The sequence below is a fragment of the Mesoplodon mirus genome (assembly GCF_964341445.2).
Source record: "Mesoplodon mirus genome assembly, chromosome: 2".
Taxonomy (NCBI): Eukaryota; Metazoa; Chordata; class Mammalia; order Artiodactyla; family Ziphiidae; genus Mesoplodon; species Mesoplodon mirus.
In genome coordinates, this window is record NC_138977.1 from 145,371,454 (window position 1) to 145,391,710 (window position 20,257).

The 20,257-nt window shown below is 35.2% G+C and overlaps 1 protein-coding gene and 1 pseudogene across 3 annotated transcripts in view; one reads left to right on the forward strand and one right to left on the reverse strand.

The window, feature by feature from the left end:
- USP53 (ubiquitin specific peptidase 53) overlaps positions 1 to 20,257 on the reverse strand; it is a 70,114-nt gene that overhangs the window by 11,311 nt on the left and 38,546 nt on the right. The window contains exons 10-14 of one of the 2 annotated variants that reach the window (XM_082645845.1): positions 15,492 to 15,654; positions 14,845 to 14,997; positions 13,353 to 13,499; positions 11,652 to 12,390; positions 10,492 to 10,568 (exon numbers count right to left, since the gene is read on the reverse strand). In XM_082645845.1, coding sequence (XP_082501971.1) covers positions 10,492 to 10,568; positions 11,652 to 12,390; positions 13,353 to 13,499; positions 14,845 to 14,997; positions 15,492 to 15,654 — 1,279 coding nt within the window. The remainder of the gene's footprint in view (positions 1 to 10,491; positions 10,569 to 11,651; positions 12,391 to 13,352; positions 13,500 to 14,844; positions 14,998 to 15,491; positions 15,655 to 20,257) is intronic. The other variant, XM_082645846.1, reaches the window with a different exon arrangement.
- LOC309795560 (ornithine decarboxylase-like) lies at positions 16,775 to 18,908 on the forward strand (annotated as a pseudogene). Its single transcript has one exon. The product of its transcript is annotated as an ornithine decarboxylase-like (transcript).

Sequence of the window (20,257 nt, forward strand, 5' to 3'; positions counted from 1 at the left end):
ACTAGCAAATAGAATCCAACAGCACATTAAAAGGATCATACACCATGATCAAATGGGATTTATCCCAGGGATGCAAAGGTTCTTCAGTATACACAGATCAATCAATGTCATACACCACATTAACAAATTGAAGAATAAAAACCATATGATCATCTCAATAGATGCAGAAAAAGCTTTTGACAAAATTCAACACCCATTTATGATAAAAACGCTCCAGAAAGTGGGCATAGAGGGAACCTACCTCAACATAATAAAGGCCATATATGACAAACCCACAGCAAACATCATTCTCAATGGTGAAAAACTGAAAGCATTTCCTCTAAATCAGGAACAAGACAAGGATGTCCACTCTCACCACTATTATTCAACATAGTTTTGGAAGTCTTAGCCTTGGCAATCAGAGAAGAAAAATAAATAAAAGGAATCCAAATTGGAAAAGCAGTAAAACTGTCACTGTTTGCATATGACATGATACTATACATAGAGAATCCTAAAGATGCCACCAGAAAACTACTAGAGCTAATCAATGAATTTGGTAAAGTTGCAGGATACAAAATTAATGCACAGAAATCTCTTGCATTCCTAAACACTAATGATGAAAAACCTGAAATAGAAATTAAGGAAACACTCCCATTTACCATTGCAACAAAAAGAATAAAATACCTAGGAATAAACCTACCTAAAGAGATAAAAGACCTGTATGCAGAAAACTGTAAGACACTGATGAAAGAAATTAAAGATGATACCAACAGATGGAGAGATATACCATGTCCTTGGATTGGAAGAATCAATATTGTGAAAATGACTATACTACCCAAAGCAATCTACAGAGTCAATGCAAGCCCTATCAAATTACCAATTGCATTTTTTACAGAACTAGAACAAAAAACCTTAAAATATGTATGGAGACACAAAAGACCCTGAATAGCCAAAGTAGTCTTGAGGGAAAAAAACAGAGCGGGAGGAATCAGACTCCCTGACTTCAGACTATACTACAAAGCTACAGTAATCAAGACAATATGGTACTGGCACAAAAACAGAAACATAGATCAATGGAACAAGATAAAAGCCCAGAGATAAACCCATGCACCTATGGTCAACTAATCTATGACAAAGGAGGTAAGGATATACAACGGAGAAAAGACAGTCTCTTCAATAAATGGTGCTGGGAAAACTGGACAGCTACATGTAAAACAATGAAATTAGAACACTCCCTAACACCATACACAAAAATAAACTCAAAATGGATTAGAGACCTAAATGTAAGTCCAGACACTATAAAACTCTTAGAGGAAAACATAGGAAAAACACTCTTTGACATGAATCACAGCAAGATCTTTTTCGATCCACCTCCTAGAGTAGTGGAAATAAAAACAAAAATAAACAAATGGGACCTAATGAAACTTAAAAGCTTTTGCACAGCAAAGGAACCCATAAACAAGACGAAAAGACAACCCTCAGAATGGGAGAAAATATTTGCAAATGAATTAACGGAGAAAGGATTAATCTCCAAAATATATAAACAGCTCATGCAGCTCAATATTAAAGAAACAAACAACCCAATCCAAAAATGGGCAGAAGACCTAAATAGACACTTCTCCAAAGAAGACATACAGATGGCCAAGAAGCACATGAAAAGCTGCTGAACATCACTAATTATGAGAGAAATGCAAATCAAAACTACAGTGAGGTATCACCTCACACCAGTTAGAATGGGCATCATCAGAAAATCTACAAACAACAAATGCTGGAGAGGGTGTGGAGAAAAGGGAACCTTCTTGCACTGTTGGTGGGAATGTAAATTGATACAGCCACTATGGAGAACAGTATGGAGATTCCTTAAAAAACTAAAAATAGAATTACCATATGATCCAGCAATCCCACTACTGGCATATACCCAGAGAAAACCATAATTCAAAAAGACACATGCACCCCAATGTTCATTGCAGCACTATTTACAATAGCCAGGTCATGGAAGCAACCTAAATGCCCATCGACAGACGAATGGATAAAGAAGATGTGATACATATATACAATGGAATATTACTCAGCCATAAAAAGGAACGAAATTGGGTCATTTGTAGAGATGTGGATGAATCTAGAGACTGTTATACAGAGTGAAGTAAGTCAGAAAGAGAAAAACAAATATCGTATATTAACGCATGTATGTGGAACCTAGAAAAATGGTGCAGATGAACCGGTTTGCAGGGCAGGAGTTGAGACACAGATGTAGAGAACAAATGTATAGACACCAAGGGGGGAAAGCCGCGGGGGGGTGGGGATGGTGGTGTGCTGAATTGGGCAATTGGGATTGACATGTATACACTGATGTGTATAAAATTGATGACTAATAAGAACCTGCTATATAAAGAAATAAATAAAATAAAATTCAAAAATTCAAAAAAAATCAGTTTTAAACAAGAAGCACTGCAGGTACAAAGTTACCAAAAAATAAAAATAAAAAAGAAATGTATCAACATTTGGAAGACTTGCATAATTTAGCAAACCAATATTTTCCAAATGAGGATACATGGATGTTTCTAAATCATGCATGAGTAAAGGATTTATTCATTCTTTAAATGAATAAATAAAATATTTAAGATTTTCAGTTTTAATGCCTAATACAGCAAATCTTACTAGATATAGCAACAAAAGCTGTTTGAGGTCCTCAGTACCTTTTGAAAACAACCGTTCCAGTTAATTGCAAATAGGTGTCTTTTTAAAATCTGAGTCACAACTATTCTGTAAAACTTGCCTTTTTATAACCAAGGAATTGAGACTTAGGGAAATGAAGTGTCCTAACCGATGCCATATAGGTGGTTAAGTGGCAACACTCATACAATCCCAGGATTAACTGCAAAGCCAGTGCTCTTTCTACTACCTGCAGGCTCTCTTTCATGTATGCCTAAAACACAAGGTCATTATACAGAATCTCCTTTTGATGAAACTAGGCCATTAGTATGAACATCAAATAACAGGATATACTTTAACTTGCTGATGCCCACAGAAGATACCAAAATATATGGCATTAGCTTGAATATTCAATTCATTCCCTATACTTCTGTACAATTCCAGTAAATTTTTCTGTATTTTCCCTTATTTTTAGTTGACCTTTTCATCATGTTAATTTATTTCAGTTTCCTCTCATTCTCATGCTTCTAGTCTACTGTACACCAAATCTGTGAACCAAATATTGCAAAGAAAACAAAATCAAGTTATTAAAAAAGGAACTTTTTTTAAACAATAGATAACTTTATATTAGATGCCTTTTTATCTCTAAATTGATGTTCTAGGTACATTTTTTAAAACTACCCTGTCACTCAAAATTCAACTGGAACCTATAGTTGATCATAACATCTAAATATTATCCTATTTAAAAAATCTATATTGGTTATTATATGGCTCTGTGAGTTAAATCTTAGAAGTAATTTGCAAGAAAGAGTAATGTAATATACATGAGAAATTAATACCCTATATGCCATATTGCTCACACAGTAAATGGCAGCTCCCAATAAAAATGAAAAGCACACTGTTTTTTCTTCTTTTAAACCACCTCCACACTGCACCATATTCCCAACTCACTGATCCAGGACAAAGTAAGTATAAACTGAGACAAATTCTTCTTACCTTCCCCTCCGCCAACCTATTTCTATACGTACCAAGTGTCATACTAATAAAGTCTCAGAAATAAAAGGCAATATAATATATCACAGAGAGTCTCATGACCCTGTAACCTTGACACACTGCCTGAGGCTCAAAAACTAAGCCTCCCTCTTAAGTGAAGTACGTCAGACAGACAAAAACAAATATCATATGATATCACTTGTATGTGCAATCTAAAAAAATGATACAAATGAACTTATTTACAAAACAGACAGACTCACAGACATAGAAAACAAACTTATGGTCACCAAAGGGGAAAGCAGAGGGTGGGGGAGGGAAGTAAATTAAAGAGTTTGGGATTAACATATACACACTACTATACGTGAAATAGATAAACAATGAGGACCTGCTGTACAGCACAGGGAACTCTACTCAGTATCTTGTAATAACCTATAATGGAAAAGAATCTGAAAAAGAATATATATATATATATACTTGTATAACTGAATCACTTTGCTGTACCCCTGAAACTAACACATTATAAATTAATTATACCTCTGTTTAAACAATGGTTGTTAAAAAAAAAACTAAGCCTCTGTCTTTGACAGCTACTTTATGACTAAAAAAAAAAAGTAATATCAGAAGGAATCTTGATTATTTTTCAACCTTTAAAGTCTGAAAAATTTTTAAGTTAAAGTTACATTATAATTTCCCACCCATTGTGATTTTAACTTTGGAATGTTTATTTACTTCTTAACTTATCCATAACTTCCAGTTTAATATTCACAAATACAAAAAAAAAGTAAAAACTTAATTTTAAAGATTTCTTTACTTTTATTAAAGTATCCACGCAATGGGCAGCAGGAGGCAGCAGAGGTTTTATAAATATGTTTGAAATTTTAATATCACTATGGCAGGCATTCAACCAAGTGGTTTGACTTCAGAATTCCAACTAACTTAAAAATAGATGTGTTATTTTTCTCTTCTGCTGACATAGACATCCATGTGTCTTTACTGGGAATTTTGGCTTCAGGTTCTTTGCAAATCTAAGATAGTCAGATTTTAACACTTGGCACAGAAAATACTTCAACATCAAGGCAAGATGCTTTAATTAATAATGCTAATTTTGGTACTGTATACAAAAAACCTAAAGCCCAATAGTCAAGAAATCAAAATATATATACTTAATCTGAAAAGGTGACCTAGGTTTAAAACAGACTTACATAGCAAGAAAACCAAACTGCTAGTCTAGACACTGTAATCCTCATTCTTGTTGTATAGGAAGATTTCAGACTATAATAATAATACTGCAATTACAAAGTCTAAACATTCAAGAGCAATAACCTAATCAATGACCTGATTTACTCTAAAAAGACAGTTAAGCAAAATTTGAATACTTTAGAAAAAAATCACAAAAATTTAACTATATAAATATTTCTGGCTAAATTTACTACATGCCAAAAGGAACAGAGAGATACTTTAACATGTAATCATCTACCCTATCAGATACTAAACTTGGGGATGATACAAAATAAAAAGGCAAGAGTCAGTAACTTCTTTCCTCACTGGGATTATAATTTAAAGAAAGAGCAAATAATGCTTTTTTGCTACAAATTAAATTTCAATACTGAAAGTTTATGGTTTTAAAAAACATATAAACATTTGGTGGTGCTGGGCCACAGCAAGTGCCTCTCAATGGTCTATGAAACTCTTAGAGAAAATAAATTTAGTATGCACAGAAACAAAACCAGGTGTGAAAGAAAAGTACCTCATTCTTCAGATACACTTTCTAAATAAATATACTCTGAAATTTGCAAAAAACATCTTAGAGGAAATAAACTTACGTATACGAATAAACTCTTCCAGTAAAATTTTTTTCATTTACTAATTTTAGGATTTAACAACATTAAGGGTGGTATATTTCACTTAACATAATGGAGGTACAGATTTTTTTACAATAAGAATTAAGGGAATTAACAGATTTTTCTGACCACTGATTAACTTCTTTCACTCTTCCTTGTCATTTGCAAGATCAAGATTCTCAGCTTGAACTAACCCTGACTTCTATGATTAACTGAGATTAATCCAAGTATTACAGACCCCAAAGTAAATGGCAAAAGTTTTTTGAAAGACCTAATAATTCCTTTGCGATTTGTTATTTACAATCTATAAATATCCTAACACATATTTATTTCAGTAGATAACCTTACTCCACAGAGAAAAGAGTCCATTAGGTATGAACTCCTTCAACTGACTCATCTAACACAATACACACTGAATGGTACCGACACTCACCTTTATCTCTCCCATTACAGAAAAACTACTACTCCCTTAATTCAAAGCCTTCCTTGTTCCATTCTCACTCTACCTCCAGAGATCTTACTCCATTAATTACTGTTCTGTTCTATTCTTATCTTCACACCTTTCTCATCCTCTGTACATTAGTTCCTTCCCCTCTGTAACATAAATGCAAAACTAAGCTCTTGGTTTCATTTTTCTCCTTTAGGTAGGGCTACTTTACTATTCACAGCAAGGGTTTTGACAGACATGTGCATTTATTTACTTCTCTTATTTACTTTTTATTCTACTGTAACCTTTTTTGAAAAACTTTTAGTTTGAAGATAATTTCAAAAAGTTCAGAGAAGTTGAAAGATATACCTACCTGCATATCCTTTACTCAGATTCACCTATTATTAACACTTTACCCCACTTTTTTTTCTGAACCATTTGAGAGTAAGTTACAAACATCATGGCCCTTTACTTCTAAACACTTCAGTTCTACCTCAATCTTGCTTCTATTCTAATATTCCTTCTATTCTAATGTTCCTCTAATACTGCTTTTACTAGGTCACTAATGACTTACTGCTAAACCAAACTTGGACTTTTTAATCCTTATTCTGCTTAATCTGTGATCTCTTTTCTTTTTGAAGCTCTCCATTTTCCCAGTTTCCATGTGATAACTCCCTCTCCTGTATTTTCTCATACTTTCCAGCTACTCCTCATTCTTTTCCGAAGTCGCTCCTTCTCTCTACTCTTAGCTCATCTCTTTTAGTCAGCAAACCCCATGTTTCTTCCTTTGTCTATTTTTTTTTCCCTGAAATCTCCCATTTTCCTGCATGATGTTGTCCATGTCTACCGCATTCAATTCCCATATATGTTGATGGCTACCAATACATAATCTTTCCTGCATTCCAGACATTTGTTCCTAACTAATCTACTTACTAGATGACAAACCAAACAAATCCAAAAATAAATTTGCCATCCTCTCTCACCCCCAAAATTTGTCCCTTCTTCCTATATTCCTCCCTTTGGTAAATGGTGAATCCACTTATGTAAGACCCAAATACGGCCACCCCCAGCTTTCTCCTTTTCCCTCACTGTGCACATCTGTCACAGAAAGTGACTCCACTGTCCACACATTCTTATAATCTCTCAAATCTTCTTTCTTAACATTGATACTGCCTTAGTTTATACCCTCATCTTTTCTCTCCTAGGCTATTAAAGTATTCATCTAAATATTTTTTCTCCCACTGCTCCAAATTCACCCCCTACACTGCCACCAGAGAGTCCTTTCTAAATGCAAACTGGAGTATGCTACTCTTCTTGTCCTTAGGTGCCTTTCCATTTACTTTTTAGGATTTAAAAATAGCATAAAAGTTTCATCATGATTTGGCTTCTCTCTATCCTCTAACCATCAACTCACAATTTCCAGGTATGCATTCCAGCCTTGCATATAACAAACTAGCTGTATCCTTCCAATATGTGATAGTTTCTCCTGACCATGTGCTTTGGAACATGTCATTCCTTCTGTTTTGAATGTAATTTAAGGCATTTGACATTCTCCCCATTAGTGACCCATTTTTAAAAGAGGAGCTAAAATAATGTAAGTGGCATTGTGGAATTTCGAAAATGTTCCCAAATAATACCTTTAGGCAGTGTAGGTATGTTTGTTTGCAGCAGAATCCATAAATATAACAGGCTACATAATATCTCTATCAATGAAAAACTATCAGTGAGATAATTACAATGGCATTGTTATAGATTTTAAGTTCTCTACCATCACATAAACTTGTACAGACTAATTCTGAAAGCTGACTTAAATGTCAAACAAAATATGAAAATAAAAAAATTTCTAAGGGGGCTTCCCTGGTGGCGCAGTGGTTGGGAGTCCGCCTGCCAATGCAGGGGACACGGGCTCGTGCCCTGGTCCGGGAGGATCCCACATGCCGCAGAGCGGCTGGGCCCGTGAGCCATGGCCGCTGGGCCTGCGTGTCTGGAGCCTGTGCTCCGCAACAGGGAGAGGCCACAGCAGTGAGAGGCCCGCGTACCGCAAAAAAAAAAAAAAAAAAAAAAAAAAAAAAAAAAAAAATTTCTAAGGTTTCTTAACTTTGTAAAAGTCTTTTACCTATGGATAGAAAGTGATTCTTCAGGTCAATAATGTAAGTATACCCCCATTTTATAATTAAGAAGTAGGAGAAATCCAAGAAAATCATACCAAGCCACAAAAAATTAAACTGTGCCTTACTGAAAAAAAGGAAAAAATCCATGCAGGGCCAGTTTTTAGCTTGGAAAAAAAAATTCCTATACCCATTTTAACATGTTCTCAAAGACTAGGGGAGGGAAATACACATACAGATACCATAAGGCATGAACATTAATAAAGTTTCCCTAAGCAAACACTAGCTTAAAGAACTATGGTAGGCTTTGAAGTTTATTAAATAAGAAATAATTTTAATGTAATGCAATTTATGTAGTTAAATAAAACATGGGGTATATAAAACCATAACAAGATACCATTTCACACCCATTAGGATGGCAATTCTCCAAAAAAAAAAACCCAGAAAATAACAAGTATTGATGAGGATGTGAAGAACTCGGAACCTCTGCACTGCTGGTGGGAATGTAAAATAGTGCAGCTGCTGTCGAAAACAGAATGGTGGTTCCTCAAAAAACTAAACAGAGCATTGCCACAGGATCCAGCAATTGTGCTTCTGGGTATATACTCAAAAGAACTGAAAGCAGGGATTTCAGATATTTGTACACTAATAATATACATAGGGGCATTATACACAATAGCCAAAAGGTAGAAACAACCCAAATGTCCATCAACAGATGAATGGATAAACAAAATGTGTTACATCATATAATGTAATATTATTCAGCCTTAAAAGGAATGAAATTCTGATACATGGATGAACTCTGAAGATGTTGTGCTAAGTGAAATAAGCCAGTCACAAAAAGACAAATACTGCATGATTCCACTTATATGAGGTACCTAGAGTAGTCAAATTCAAAGAGACAGAAAGTAGAATGGAGGTTGCAGGGGCCAGGGGAGGGGGAAATGGGGAGTTGTTTAATGGGTACAGTTTCAATTTGAGAAGATGAAAGAATTATGGAGATAGATGGTAGTGATGATGGCAAAACAATGCACATGTACTTAATAACAGACAATTGTAACTTAAAAATGGTTAGAATGACAAATTCTGTGGTGTGTATTTTACCATAATAAAAAAAATAGTTTTAATTGGCTACATACATACTATTTCATATTAAGTGGGGAAACCCAGAACAAAGCTATTATAGCAATACACTCCTAACCATCAAAATTCCTATGACCTTGTGTTTTTATTAATATCAGGAAGCAAGCATCATTTTATAAAGACCACTGAACTTGCAGTTATTGTTCAATTTTTACCGACTTCTGCTGTTGATTTCTGGCCAGCCTTTTACTGTTTCCTGTAATACTTGGTTACCAGACTTTTATCAGATTTTTTAAACAGGCGAGACATTTTATATGGGAAAGGAAGGTTATTTCCTTAATATAAGTGTTTCCTTCTGATATTATACCATTTGATGAAAACAAAATAATTAAACATTTAATCATATTCAATATCTTCAACCTGAAAAATAATCTCCACAAAAGCCTTAAGGATGATAAAGACTAAAAACAAACTTTAAAATGTGTTCTTCATGGTTATTTTTTATCGTGAAAAATTATAGCTCTTCTAATCCTCTGAATTCTAAAATTTGAAGACAATGACTTTGATTCCAACCTCAATAATCCCTTTGCTCATCATTTTCCTTGATCCCTGTTCCCCAAATCCTTCAGGTATAACCTCTCAGTAACAATGCTGAATTCTGTATACAAACATCTAATTTTCTTTGCTTCTGGGCCACTATGTGTTGCTCACAAATCACCTATAATAATGTCACACCATCACATATTTATTGTTTCCAAAGTGAACTTTTCTAGCAGGCTGTTTATCAATTTTTCTATCTGTCCTTAACGCCTGTGGTAGACATTAGGACTGTTCATACATATTGCAGTGCACCAGCAGATCACCCTTTTCCACCCTCTTTGAAATTAGGCCTGGCTGTTAAGACTTGCCTTGGCCAGTCAGATGTGAGTGGAAGCACATTTATCACTTCTGGGTTGAAAGTTTTAAGAGCTTACATGTGACTCACTATGTTGTGTCCCCTTCAATCTCCTCTTCCCCCAGTACTGCAATGATCAGAGAAGTACTGGTAGAGATGGAGTCCCATTAGCCTCAGGCCCTGAGTGATTACTAGGAAGAGATTTCATGCTGACATTCACAGGACATGTGCTGTGAGCAAGGAACAATCTTGTACTAAGACATGGAGATTTTCAAGTTGTTACCACTGCACAGCCCAGAACCTAGCCTAGCCTGACTGACACACTTCCTCTTTCTCCTATTCCCTGAAGTAGCTATTCCCATCTTTTAAGACTTCAAGCATAAACTCTCCCAGCTTCCATCCTCATTACTCATAAACTTATCAGTAACAGGACTGTCCTTAGCTTCTTTACTCGTAATACCATGATTTATTCTTTACTGCTACTATGATAATATATTTAAATAAAATTTTTACCTTCCAAGTAGTTTTTGCTCTGTTGGGAGGTATAGTTCATACGATCTATGTTTAGATTGCTTGTCTTAATCTGGTTGCTAGAAAATAGAATAAAACACACACCAAACACATCAGCTATAATGGATTATTATTTAGTTTACCCCAAGAAAAAGAAAGGAAATAATATTTGCTAAACAATTATTATACACCATGTGCTGTTCTAGGGGATTAATGTACATTATCAATTTATATCTCACAACTTAAAATACTTAAAAGGAGTTATTATCCTCATTTTTCAATAGGAGATTAAGGCTGTGAAAGTCAAATTAATTTGCCCAATAATTAAAATCCAAGCCTATCTGATTACGAGGTCCTGATCTTTCTAATACCCTAGGCTACCCCTTTTGAAGAGGTATTATGAAATTACCCTGCAAAGTAAAAAAGCGTCCCAAGTCTTTATTACAGTGATTATTTCGGTAAAACATGAGTGGTCGTTTTTTGCAAATCTGGCTTTTCAATAATGAATGTAATAAAACACCAGCTAACATCAAATTAAGATGCTTTAGATCGATTAAGAGCAGAAATAGTGGCTAAATTGACCTAAGTGGCGGACATGTTTTAGAGGTTACACAGAGAACTGCAAATAGACTGCTAACAGTAATATAATAAATGATTTCAGAATTAATTAAGAATTAATTGAACACAAACTTAGTTATTTGGCTGTATTCTTTAATACTTGCTAAAGGAAAAATATCTCTTTCATGGAACTGGGTTGTGACAGAAGAAAATAACCCCAGTTCTGAGCTACATATGTTAGAAATGGGATAATGAACATTAACTAGGTTGAAGAATTAAACAATTAGCTTAATGACTGAGATACACCAATTTAAATCTATGGTTTAAAACCTGTAGTATATATACATCAATAGTTTTTAGTGGCAACAATGATAATGTATTTTACTTTCTAAATTTCCCCAAAATAAACAGTTGTTATTCTGGGAATCAAGAAATAACTATTAAAAATAGAAACTTGATATATCAAATAACCTGCAATATCCCAGGATACTCTGAGCTCAAGCTCTTTCCTTTTCATTTAACTGACCCCAACCTTTGAAAGTTACTTCAAATAACTAAAAAGAGAGAATGGTGGGGGGAAATCATTCATATAACTTGTGTATTACCTGAAGGATGCGGCTTCTTTAACACCACTGATATCCATCACTGTACCATTTCCATCAATAACAGGTGAGTCCAAATTAGCAGAGCCATTACTGATATGATCACTGCTTTCATATCCAGACTCTGTCCTTTGCATCTGCCAATTGTCACCATGAACTTTAGTTTCTTTGAGGGCGTTATTTTTCTCTGCTCCTTTTCCATTAAATTCAAGGGAACTCCTGCTTCCTGTTTCTTGCTTCATTTCATCTTCATATATAGTCATTAAACATTTTTGCTTTGGATTCTCTTTTGGACAACTGTTAAAACTCTGATCTTTGCTACATTTAGATTTGTTACTAATATTTGATTTATGTCTTGGACTATGCTGCCTTTTTTCACTTTCATTAAAAATACTATCGACATTTAATGTTTCTCTCATAGGTTTCCAACCTCGATTTCGGCTTTTAGTGCTGCCATTACAGCTGCTTCCTTTATCCCTAGAATCTTGACTACTGTCTGTATCATATCCAGTACCACTGTCACTCTTAAATTTGCCAGTTATTTTCTCTCCTGAAGCAAGAATCTGGGATTTACTTGAACTTAATGTTTGTGCAGAAGCTCGACTCTGATGGGCAATTCGGTCATGCTTACACGGTCCTTTTCCTTGAATATGATATAGATGTGGATTCCCATATTGTCTAAAGCCATTTGGGGCAGGAGGTGATCCAGACTTGAAATGTGGAAGGTCTTCATCAACCAAATCTTTAAAAATAAATAGGTAAATAAAGATACAAATGAACTACTCTTCAGAGCCACTTTTTAGTCACAAGTCAAATACCTTGTTTGAGAAGAAATGTTAAACAGTAATAAGTAAATCATAACATAAATGGTTATATAATGATTTTTAAAAATGCTCTCTAAAGTAGATCATAAGATAATTAAAGCAATTAAAAAAAACTATTCTATCTCATTCATAATTAATAAAAACCATAAAAATAAAAGTATTTCCCACCTATTATATTGGTAAAGATTTAAAATGTATTAAACCAACTGCTGTTGGAAACAGACATCTAATCACTGTTGGTGGGAGTGCAGACTGTCACTGTATTTTAGGAGGACAACTGAGCCACACCTACCAAAGTTGAAAATAAATAAACATACCCTAAAGCCAGCAATTATTCTGAAAGAATTTTATGCTAATGGCTGTATGCAAAAAGTACCTGTGAAAGGATTTCACTGCAGCAAGAATCTTAAATCAAGTTCTAAAGTCTAGCAATATCAGTTAAACTATACTATGTCCATAAAGAAAAGAGCATAAAACCATAAAAAGTAAGACGTGCTCATAATGAACTGGAAACTATTAACAGTGGAACAGAGCGAAGGTCAAGGGTTGCAGGGAAAGAAGTTCTTTTCACTTAATTTTATAACCTTCCTTATTATTTGAATGTACCATACGGGTGAATTGAATTTATAGTTAAAAGTAAAGTTGAAACATAAAAAACACAAGTATTCCAGGCTAGAATTGAATAAGAACTAGGAAAACTTTACATTTATAGGTTTAATAGGTATAGTAAAGAAATCATACTAAGATACATAATATCTAAATAAATATATATATAATATATAAAGAAATTATATTAAATTGTATTAAATTATAAAACTTAGTTTTAAAATAAGATTTTAGCTGCCTCTTTTCCAATGAATGCTGTAAGTTCTTAAGTTACCTCTGTGTCTGCCCAAATCTTTTCTTTGTCCCCTTTCCAAATCTTTCCTTTGTGAGGAAAGTAAGTTTTTCTGTTCAATGGCTTTTAGAGCACATTCTCTGGAAATGTCTTTTATTTTTTCCCTTTGATCATTGTGACTTGACTTAACTGTAAAAGAAACCATTCTTTAATAATGATACAGATCATTTTTCAAATCGCTCAATAAAAGTACAAATTGAACTATATTAAAAGGTAAGATGCTATATACTAACAAAATACAGATTAAACTATACAATGAAATCATTTTTATGCTTAACTAAAAACTCAATGTGATTTATGCTGACAATAGAGATGCAAGCTGTGTTTTAAAACTTCATGTATAGCTCTACGGCGAATGTAAAGGAAAACAAGAGAACTTTTCTTGAAATAATGAGAGCTAAAGGTAACTGAGTGGTTAGTATGTGTCAGGTGCTATTCTAAGTGTCTAAACTCATTTATCAATACTTCTCTGAGGTGGGTATAATTACTATCTTCATTTTGGATTTGGAAACAGAGGCATAGAGAAGTTAAGAACTCGCCCAAGTTCACATAGCTTGTACGTGTAGAAGCAGGATTATTAACACAAATTGCCTGGCTCCAGTGTCTGTGTTCTTAAACACATACAGTTTCTAGTAAAAGTAGGTATCTTTGAAAAATAGATAATGGCTTAAGATAAGAGTATCAATAATACATAAAATGGAAAAAGTTCCATTAAGAACTTTTAAAAGCATTTATCGTAAATGGTAATTGTTAATTCTGAATCTTATCACCCTTGATTAAATGGGTTACTTTTAGGGTTAGACATTATTTCATTAATATATTTAAAAGTTCCTTACAAAATCATCCTCAACGTCCACCCAATTAGAGTTTTGCATATTTCTAAACCATAACTGTACATCATGCTGTGATTGTTTCATGTTGGATCCTAATCACAGATCTTGGATTGTGAAAATTAAAGTTGTGGAATGATAATAACAAGAGAGAGTTGAATAAAAATGAGGTTAAAAATAAACTACAACTATAGTAACTTCAAACTATTGTTGCATTCACTAATACTACATTTAATTTTGGCATATGAGCCAAATTATTAACTAAATGTTTTTCCTCTACAAGTTAACAATTAACTCCTTGAAGGAAAGGCCATATCATAGCTTTCTCTGGTGATAGTCCAGATTGCCTCCACCCTACTACTATGTACAGCCTTGAGTGCATGGAGAAACTCAAACACTAGTCGCGTCAAACTGTTCAAATAAAACTACGGGTCTCGGAGAAATGCTTAAGTCAAAATACAAAATTTTGTTTCTACTTTTTATTTTCTCTTCATGGCCAAGGAAAGCTAGTTAAGGACTCTCCTCTTGGTCCTTACCAAGAATTACAGATTCAGTAAGTGAAGGAAGAGGGAAGCTTAACTATGAAGAGAGGGGGAAGCTTAACTATTCAAGGACAATGTAAAAATGACAATTTAAATACATACCTGTTCCTCTACTGCCACTTGTTTGAATGTGGCTCCGATTAAATGATGAAATACTATCTGCTTGAAATTTTTGATTTTCTCTCTGTTTTGTCTGATCACCAAATCCATTTTCTTTTGAATTCTCCGACTTATGAATTGAGGGCTTTTCACATCCTTAAAAAGACCAACAAAAATGTATAATCCCCTTCCTCCTCTCCACCAGCAGAAGAGATATTTGAATCATCTTTTCAGACATTTTTAATAATATAGAGAAAATTACTTAAAAACTTAGAGGACTGACATCTTTTAAGGACTTCTACATGCTTTGTAAGGCATTCAAAAATGGCCTCGCTGATTTGGACTTTTCCAGTGTACTAACTCACTTTAAATCTCAATATTTACTGCTAGTAAGAGCTACCAGCCAAGTATCCCCTCCTGTGTTTGTGTGACCATAGTCGTGGGTGGCTGCTGAAGGTGCTTCTGAGGCCACAGATGAGGAAAGGTTTCTTTATAAAGACTAACTCTAAGTATTAGAATTTTCCTGAACTCCACTTTACTGAAACTAAATTTTGAAATTATCTTCAACATTCATTTCATATTCAGTATATTAGTATTCCTAGTGTGATTGTGATAACAAAAAACACTAAAAAGAACTTTTAAACAATTACCTATATTTTCTGCAACAGATTTATGATGTGACCAGTTGATGACATGCCTGAGTGCATCTTCAGTGGAAACTGCTGTGCCATCTGGGTTTGCGTAAAACAAAAGCAGTGGTTGGAAGTGGCATCGGATACACTTGGAGACCACATCTTTCCATCTAGTTCCAACCTTAAAAAATTACAAATGAATAGAAACAAAACAAAACCTTGTAATCAATGTGTTACATGAAAAGGCAGAGACTGAATTACTTTGTATATTAAAAAATTTTAAAGACACTCAGACACTAGCAGTTCAACTGTTCATCATACTATATGATTAATTTTATTTTATTTAGTAACTAGTCTAGATAAAAATCATATAAACATTATCATTAAAAAACTGATGGGCAAGATTGTACACTTTCTATATCAAGATCTAGATTATCAAATTTTTAAAGGCTTTATTCATACATGTTGATTGACTTTTGACAAAGACTTCAAGCAATTTAATGGGGAAATATAAGAGTCTATTCAACAAATGGTGCTGGAACAAGTGAATGGCCGTATGAAAAAATGTTGACACCATTCCACTAAAAGCACAAAAATTAACTCAGAACGAGTCTTAAAAAACCTATAAAGCTTATAGAAGAAAACAAAAGAGAAAATTTTAACAAACTTGGGGAAGGTAAAAATTTCTTAGATAGGACATCAAACGAATCACAGAAGAAAAAATTATAAAATGGGTTTCATCAAAATGAATTAATAAGTTCTGCTCTTTAAAAGACACCATTAAGAAAATGGAGGAAAAAAAAAAGAAAAAGCCACAGACATCTAATAAAGAACTGGTGAGCAGAATAAAGAATTACTATAACTCATTAATAAGATAATCCAATTTGAAAAATGTACAACACATCTGGACACTTCACCAAAAAGACATAAGAATGGCCAATAAGCACATTAAAAGATACTCAAAACATTATTAATCATAAGGGAAATGCAAATTAAAACCACCGTGAGATAACATTATACATTCACTAGAAGGGCTAACGTTAGGATGACTACCAGCGTGGAGTGCTGCTAAAAATGTGGAGCAACTGGAACTCCCAGTACACTGCTGGCAGGAATGTAAATTGTACAACTGCTCTGGAGATCAATCTGCCAGTTCCTTGTAAATTTTAACATACACTTACTGTACAACCCAGAAATTCCACTTCTGGGTATTATCTGAGCGTAATAGAAAATAATATGTTCACGCAAAGACTGTTCATACCTCTAAAGGTAAATGGATAAATTGTTACAGTCATAAAATGTAACACAACAATAAAAATGAAGCACTGATACACACAACATGAATGAATATTAAAAGATATTATGCCGGTCAGTCCCTTTAGGCTCTGCCGCCGCTGCTGCCCCTCTGCCAGAGCTCCGGCGCCACCTCAGGCCGGCGGTTCTCCGCGGGAGGGAGGGAGCGAGGCGGCTGACGGGGGCGGCGGGGACCCCCCAGCGGGCTGGCCGGCGGTCCTGCTCGCTTGGTGGCGGCGGCTGCGTCTCGTCTCCATGGGGTCTGCCCGCGGCGCCCGTGCACTCTAAGGTGGACAGCAGGTTGTGCGTTTGTCAGAACATTTCCACTGCTGTACCGAGGGCACACGCATCTTCAGTGGGACTTGGAATTCCTGGAGAATTGCCTTTGTGAAAAGCTGGCATAATTTCTTTAAATTTCATCTCTTAGCTTCCCATAAAGATATCAAGAAACCATGAACAACTTTAGTAATGAAGAGTTTGACTGCCATTTCTTAGATGAAGGCTTTACTGCCAAGGCCATTGTGGACCAAAAAATTAATGAAGTTTCTTCTTCTGACGATAAGGATGCCTTCTATGTTGCGGACCTGGGAGACATTCTAAAGAAACATCTGAGCTGGTTTAAAGCTCTTCCTCGGGTCACCCCCTTTTATGTAGTCAAATGCAGTGATAGCAGAACCATAGTGAAGGCCCTAGCTGCCACAGGGATAGGATTTGACTGTGCCAGCAACACTGAAATCCAGTTGGCGCAGAGTCTCATGGTGCCTCCAGAGAGGATTTTCTATGCAAATCCTTATAAACAAGTGTCTCAGATTTAATACGCTTCCAATAATGGAGTCCAGATGATGACTTTTGATAGTGAAGTTGAGTTGATGAAAGTTGCCAGGGCACATCCAAAGGCCAAGTTGGTTTTGAGGATTGCCACGGATGATTCCAAAGCAGTCTATAGGCTCAGTGTCAAATTTGGTGCCACAGTCAAAACCAGCAGGCTTCTTTTGGAACGGGCGAAAGAGCTAGCTATTGATGTCATTGGTGTCAGCTTCCACGTGGGAAGTGGTTCTACTGATCCAGGGACCTTCATGCAGCCCATCTCTGATGCCCGTTGTGTCTTTGACATGGGAGCTGAGGTTGGTTTCAACATGTATCTGCTTGATATTGGTGGTGGCTTTCCTGGATCTGAGGATGTAAAGCTTAAATTTGAAGAGATCACCAGTGTAATCAACCCAGCATTGGACAAGTATTTTCCATCAGACTCCGGTGTGAGAATCATAGCTGAGCCAGGAAGATACTATGTTGCATCAGCTTTCACACTAGCAATTAATATCATTGCCAAAAAAACTCGTATTAAAGGAACAGACAGGCTCTGATGAAGATGAGTTGAGTGAACATTTATGTATTATGTGAATGATGGAGTATATGGATCATTCAACTGCATCCTCTTTGATCATGCACAAGAAGACCCAAGACTCTTCTTGGGTCTGCAGAAGAGACCCAAACCAGATGTGATGTATTATTCATGTAGCATCTGGGGACCGACCTGTGATGGCCTGGATCGCACTGTTGAGCGCTGTAACTTGCCCAAGATGCATGTGGGTGATTGGATGCTCTTTGAAAACATGGGTGCTTATACTGTCGCTGCTGCTTCTACTTTCAATGGATTCCAGAGACTGACATCATCTACTACGTTATGTCAGGGCCAACATGGCAACTGATGCAGCAAATACAGAACCACGACTTCCCACTCAGAGTAGAGGAGCAGGGTGTTGGCACTCTGCCTGTGTCCTGTGCTTGGGAGGGTGGAATGAAACAGCACCCAGAAGCCTGTGCTTCAGCTCATATTAATGTGTAGATACCATTCTTGTAGCTGTTAACTGTGAGTTTAGCTTGATTTAAGGGTTTGGGGGGGACCATTTAACTTAATTTCTGCCAGTTTTGAGATGTCTATGTAAATAGGGTTGGCACAGATGCAACGATGTGTAAGACTAGGTGATGGGGTCACACTTATCTGTGTTCCTATGGAAACTATTTGAACATTTGTTTTACATGGATTTTTATTCACTTTTCAAACATGCTACTAAAGTGTGCCCCTCAACTGCTGAGCAAGCATTTGTAGCTTGTGCATTGGCAGAATGGGCCAGAAGCTTAGTGTTGTGACCTGTTTTAAAATAAATAAATAAAGTATCTTGCAATTAAAAAAAAAAGATATTATGCCTAGCAAAGGAAGCCAAACACAGAGAATGTCTATTGTAAGAGACCATTCACATAAACTGTAGAATGAGATCAATGATTTCCTGGGACCCAGGGTTGGGGACAGCAAAGGGACGTGACACGATTTTCTGGAGTGATGAAAACGTTCTATACAATGATTGTGGAGGTTAAACAGGCATGTATACAGTTGTCAAAATGCAAACTATACACTTAGAATGGGTACATTTTAATGTTTGTAAATTATATCTCTATACAGTTCATTTAAAAACAAAACAAAACCAATGAAACAAAAAACAAAGCATTCTAGAATATTAGCTTTTTATTAGAGAAGGAAGGGGTCTTCAAAAAAATTTTCTGAGGAGTTTGTTCAAATTATACATTTTTAGCTGTTTACCCTCTTTACCTGGGATTCTGAGATACTTGAAGAACTAGAGTAGTTTGAAAACAAAACAAACCTGAAACTCAAAGAGTGACTACCCAGTTCTTCCTTCAAATTTTGACAATTTAAACTATGAGAATGCAAAATAGGAGTGCCAAAATGTTGCTGCATACTGACTCAAGATGGAACTTCTTAATAAACTGCCATATCAAAGTACTAAGTAATTCAAGCAAAGTGTGGACTTAAGAATATGAATTTCCAAATTTTTTCACTGGCTTTATTGAGTATAATTTAATAAAATAAAACCATCCAATTACACTGTACAAGTCAGTGAGTTCTGATAAATGTCTACAATCATGTAATCCTCACTTCCAAAACTCTCCCTGTACCCCTTTGCAATGCCTGGCAACCAATGGTCTACTCTGTCACTTTATTTTTTCCTTTTCTAGAATTTCATATAAGCGGAATCATATTATTTAGCTGTTTGTGTCTCACTTCTTTCATTGAGCGCAATGCTTTTGATATTTTTCTACATTGTTGCATGTATCACTAGTTCATTCCTTTTTATTGCTGATGATTATATTCCATTGTATGGTTGTACAACTTCTTTATCTATTCACCTGATGATAGACATTTGAGTTTTTTCCAATTTTGGTTACTATGAGTAAAACTACTATGAACATTGAAGTACAAATTATGTATGGATACATGCTTTCACAGGAGTGGAATTGCTAGGTTGTATGATAAGTTTATGTTTAAATTTATAAGAAACTGACCAACTGTTTTCTAAAGTGATTGTTAAATTTTGCTTTTCCATCAGCCTCACGAGAGTCCTTGCCAGCTCTTGGTATGGTCAGTCTTTTTAATTTTAGGCATTCCAATAGGTGAGTAATGCAATCTCATTGTG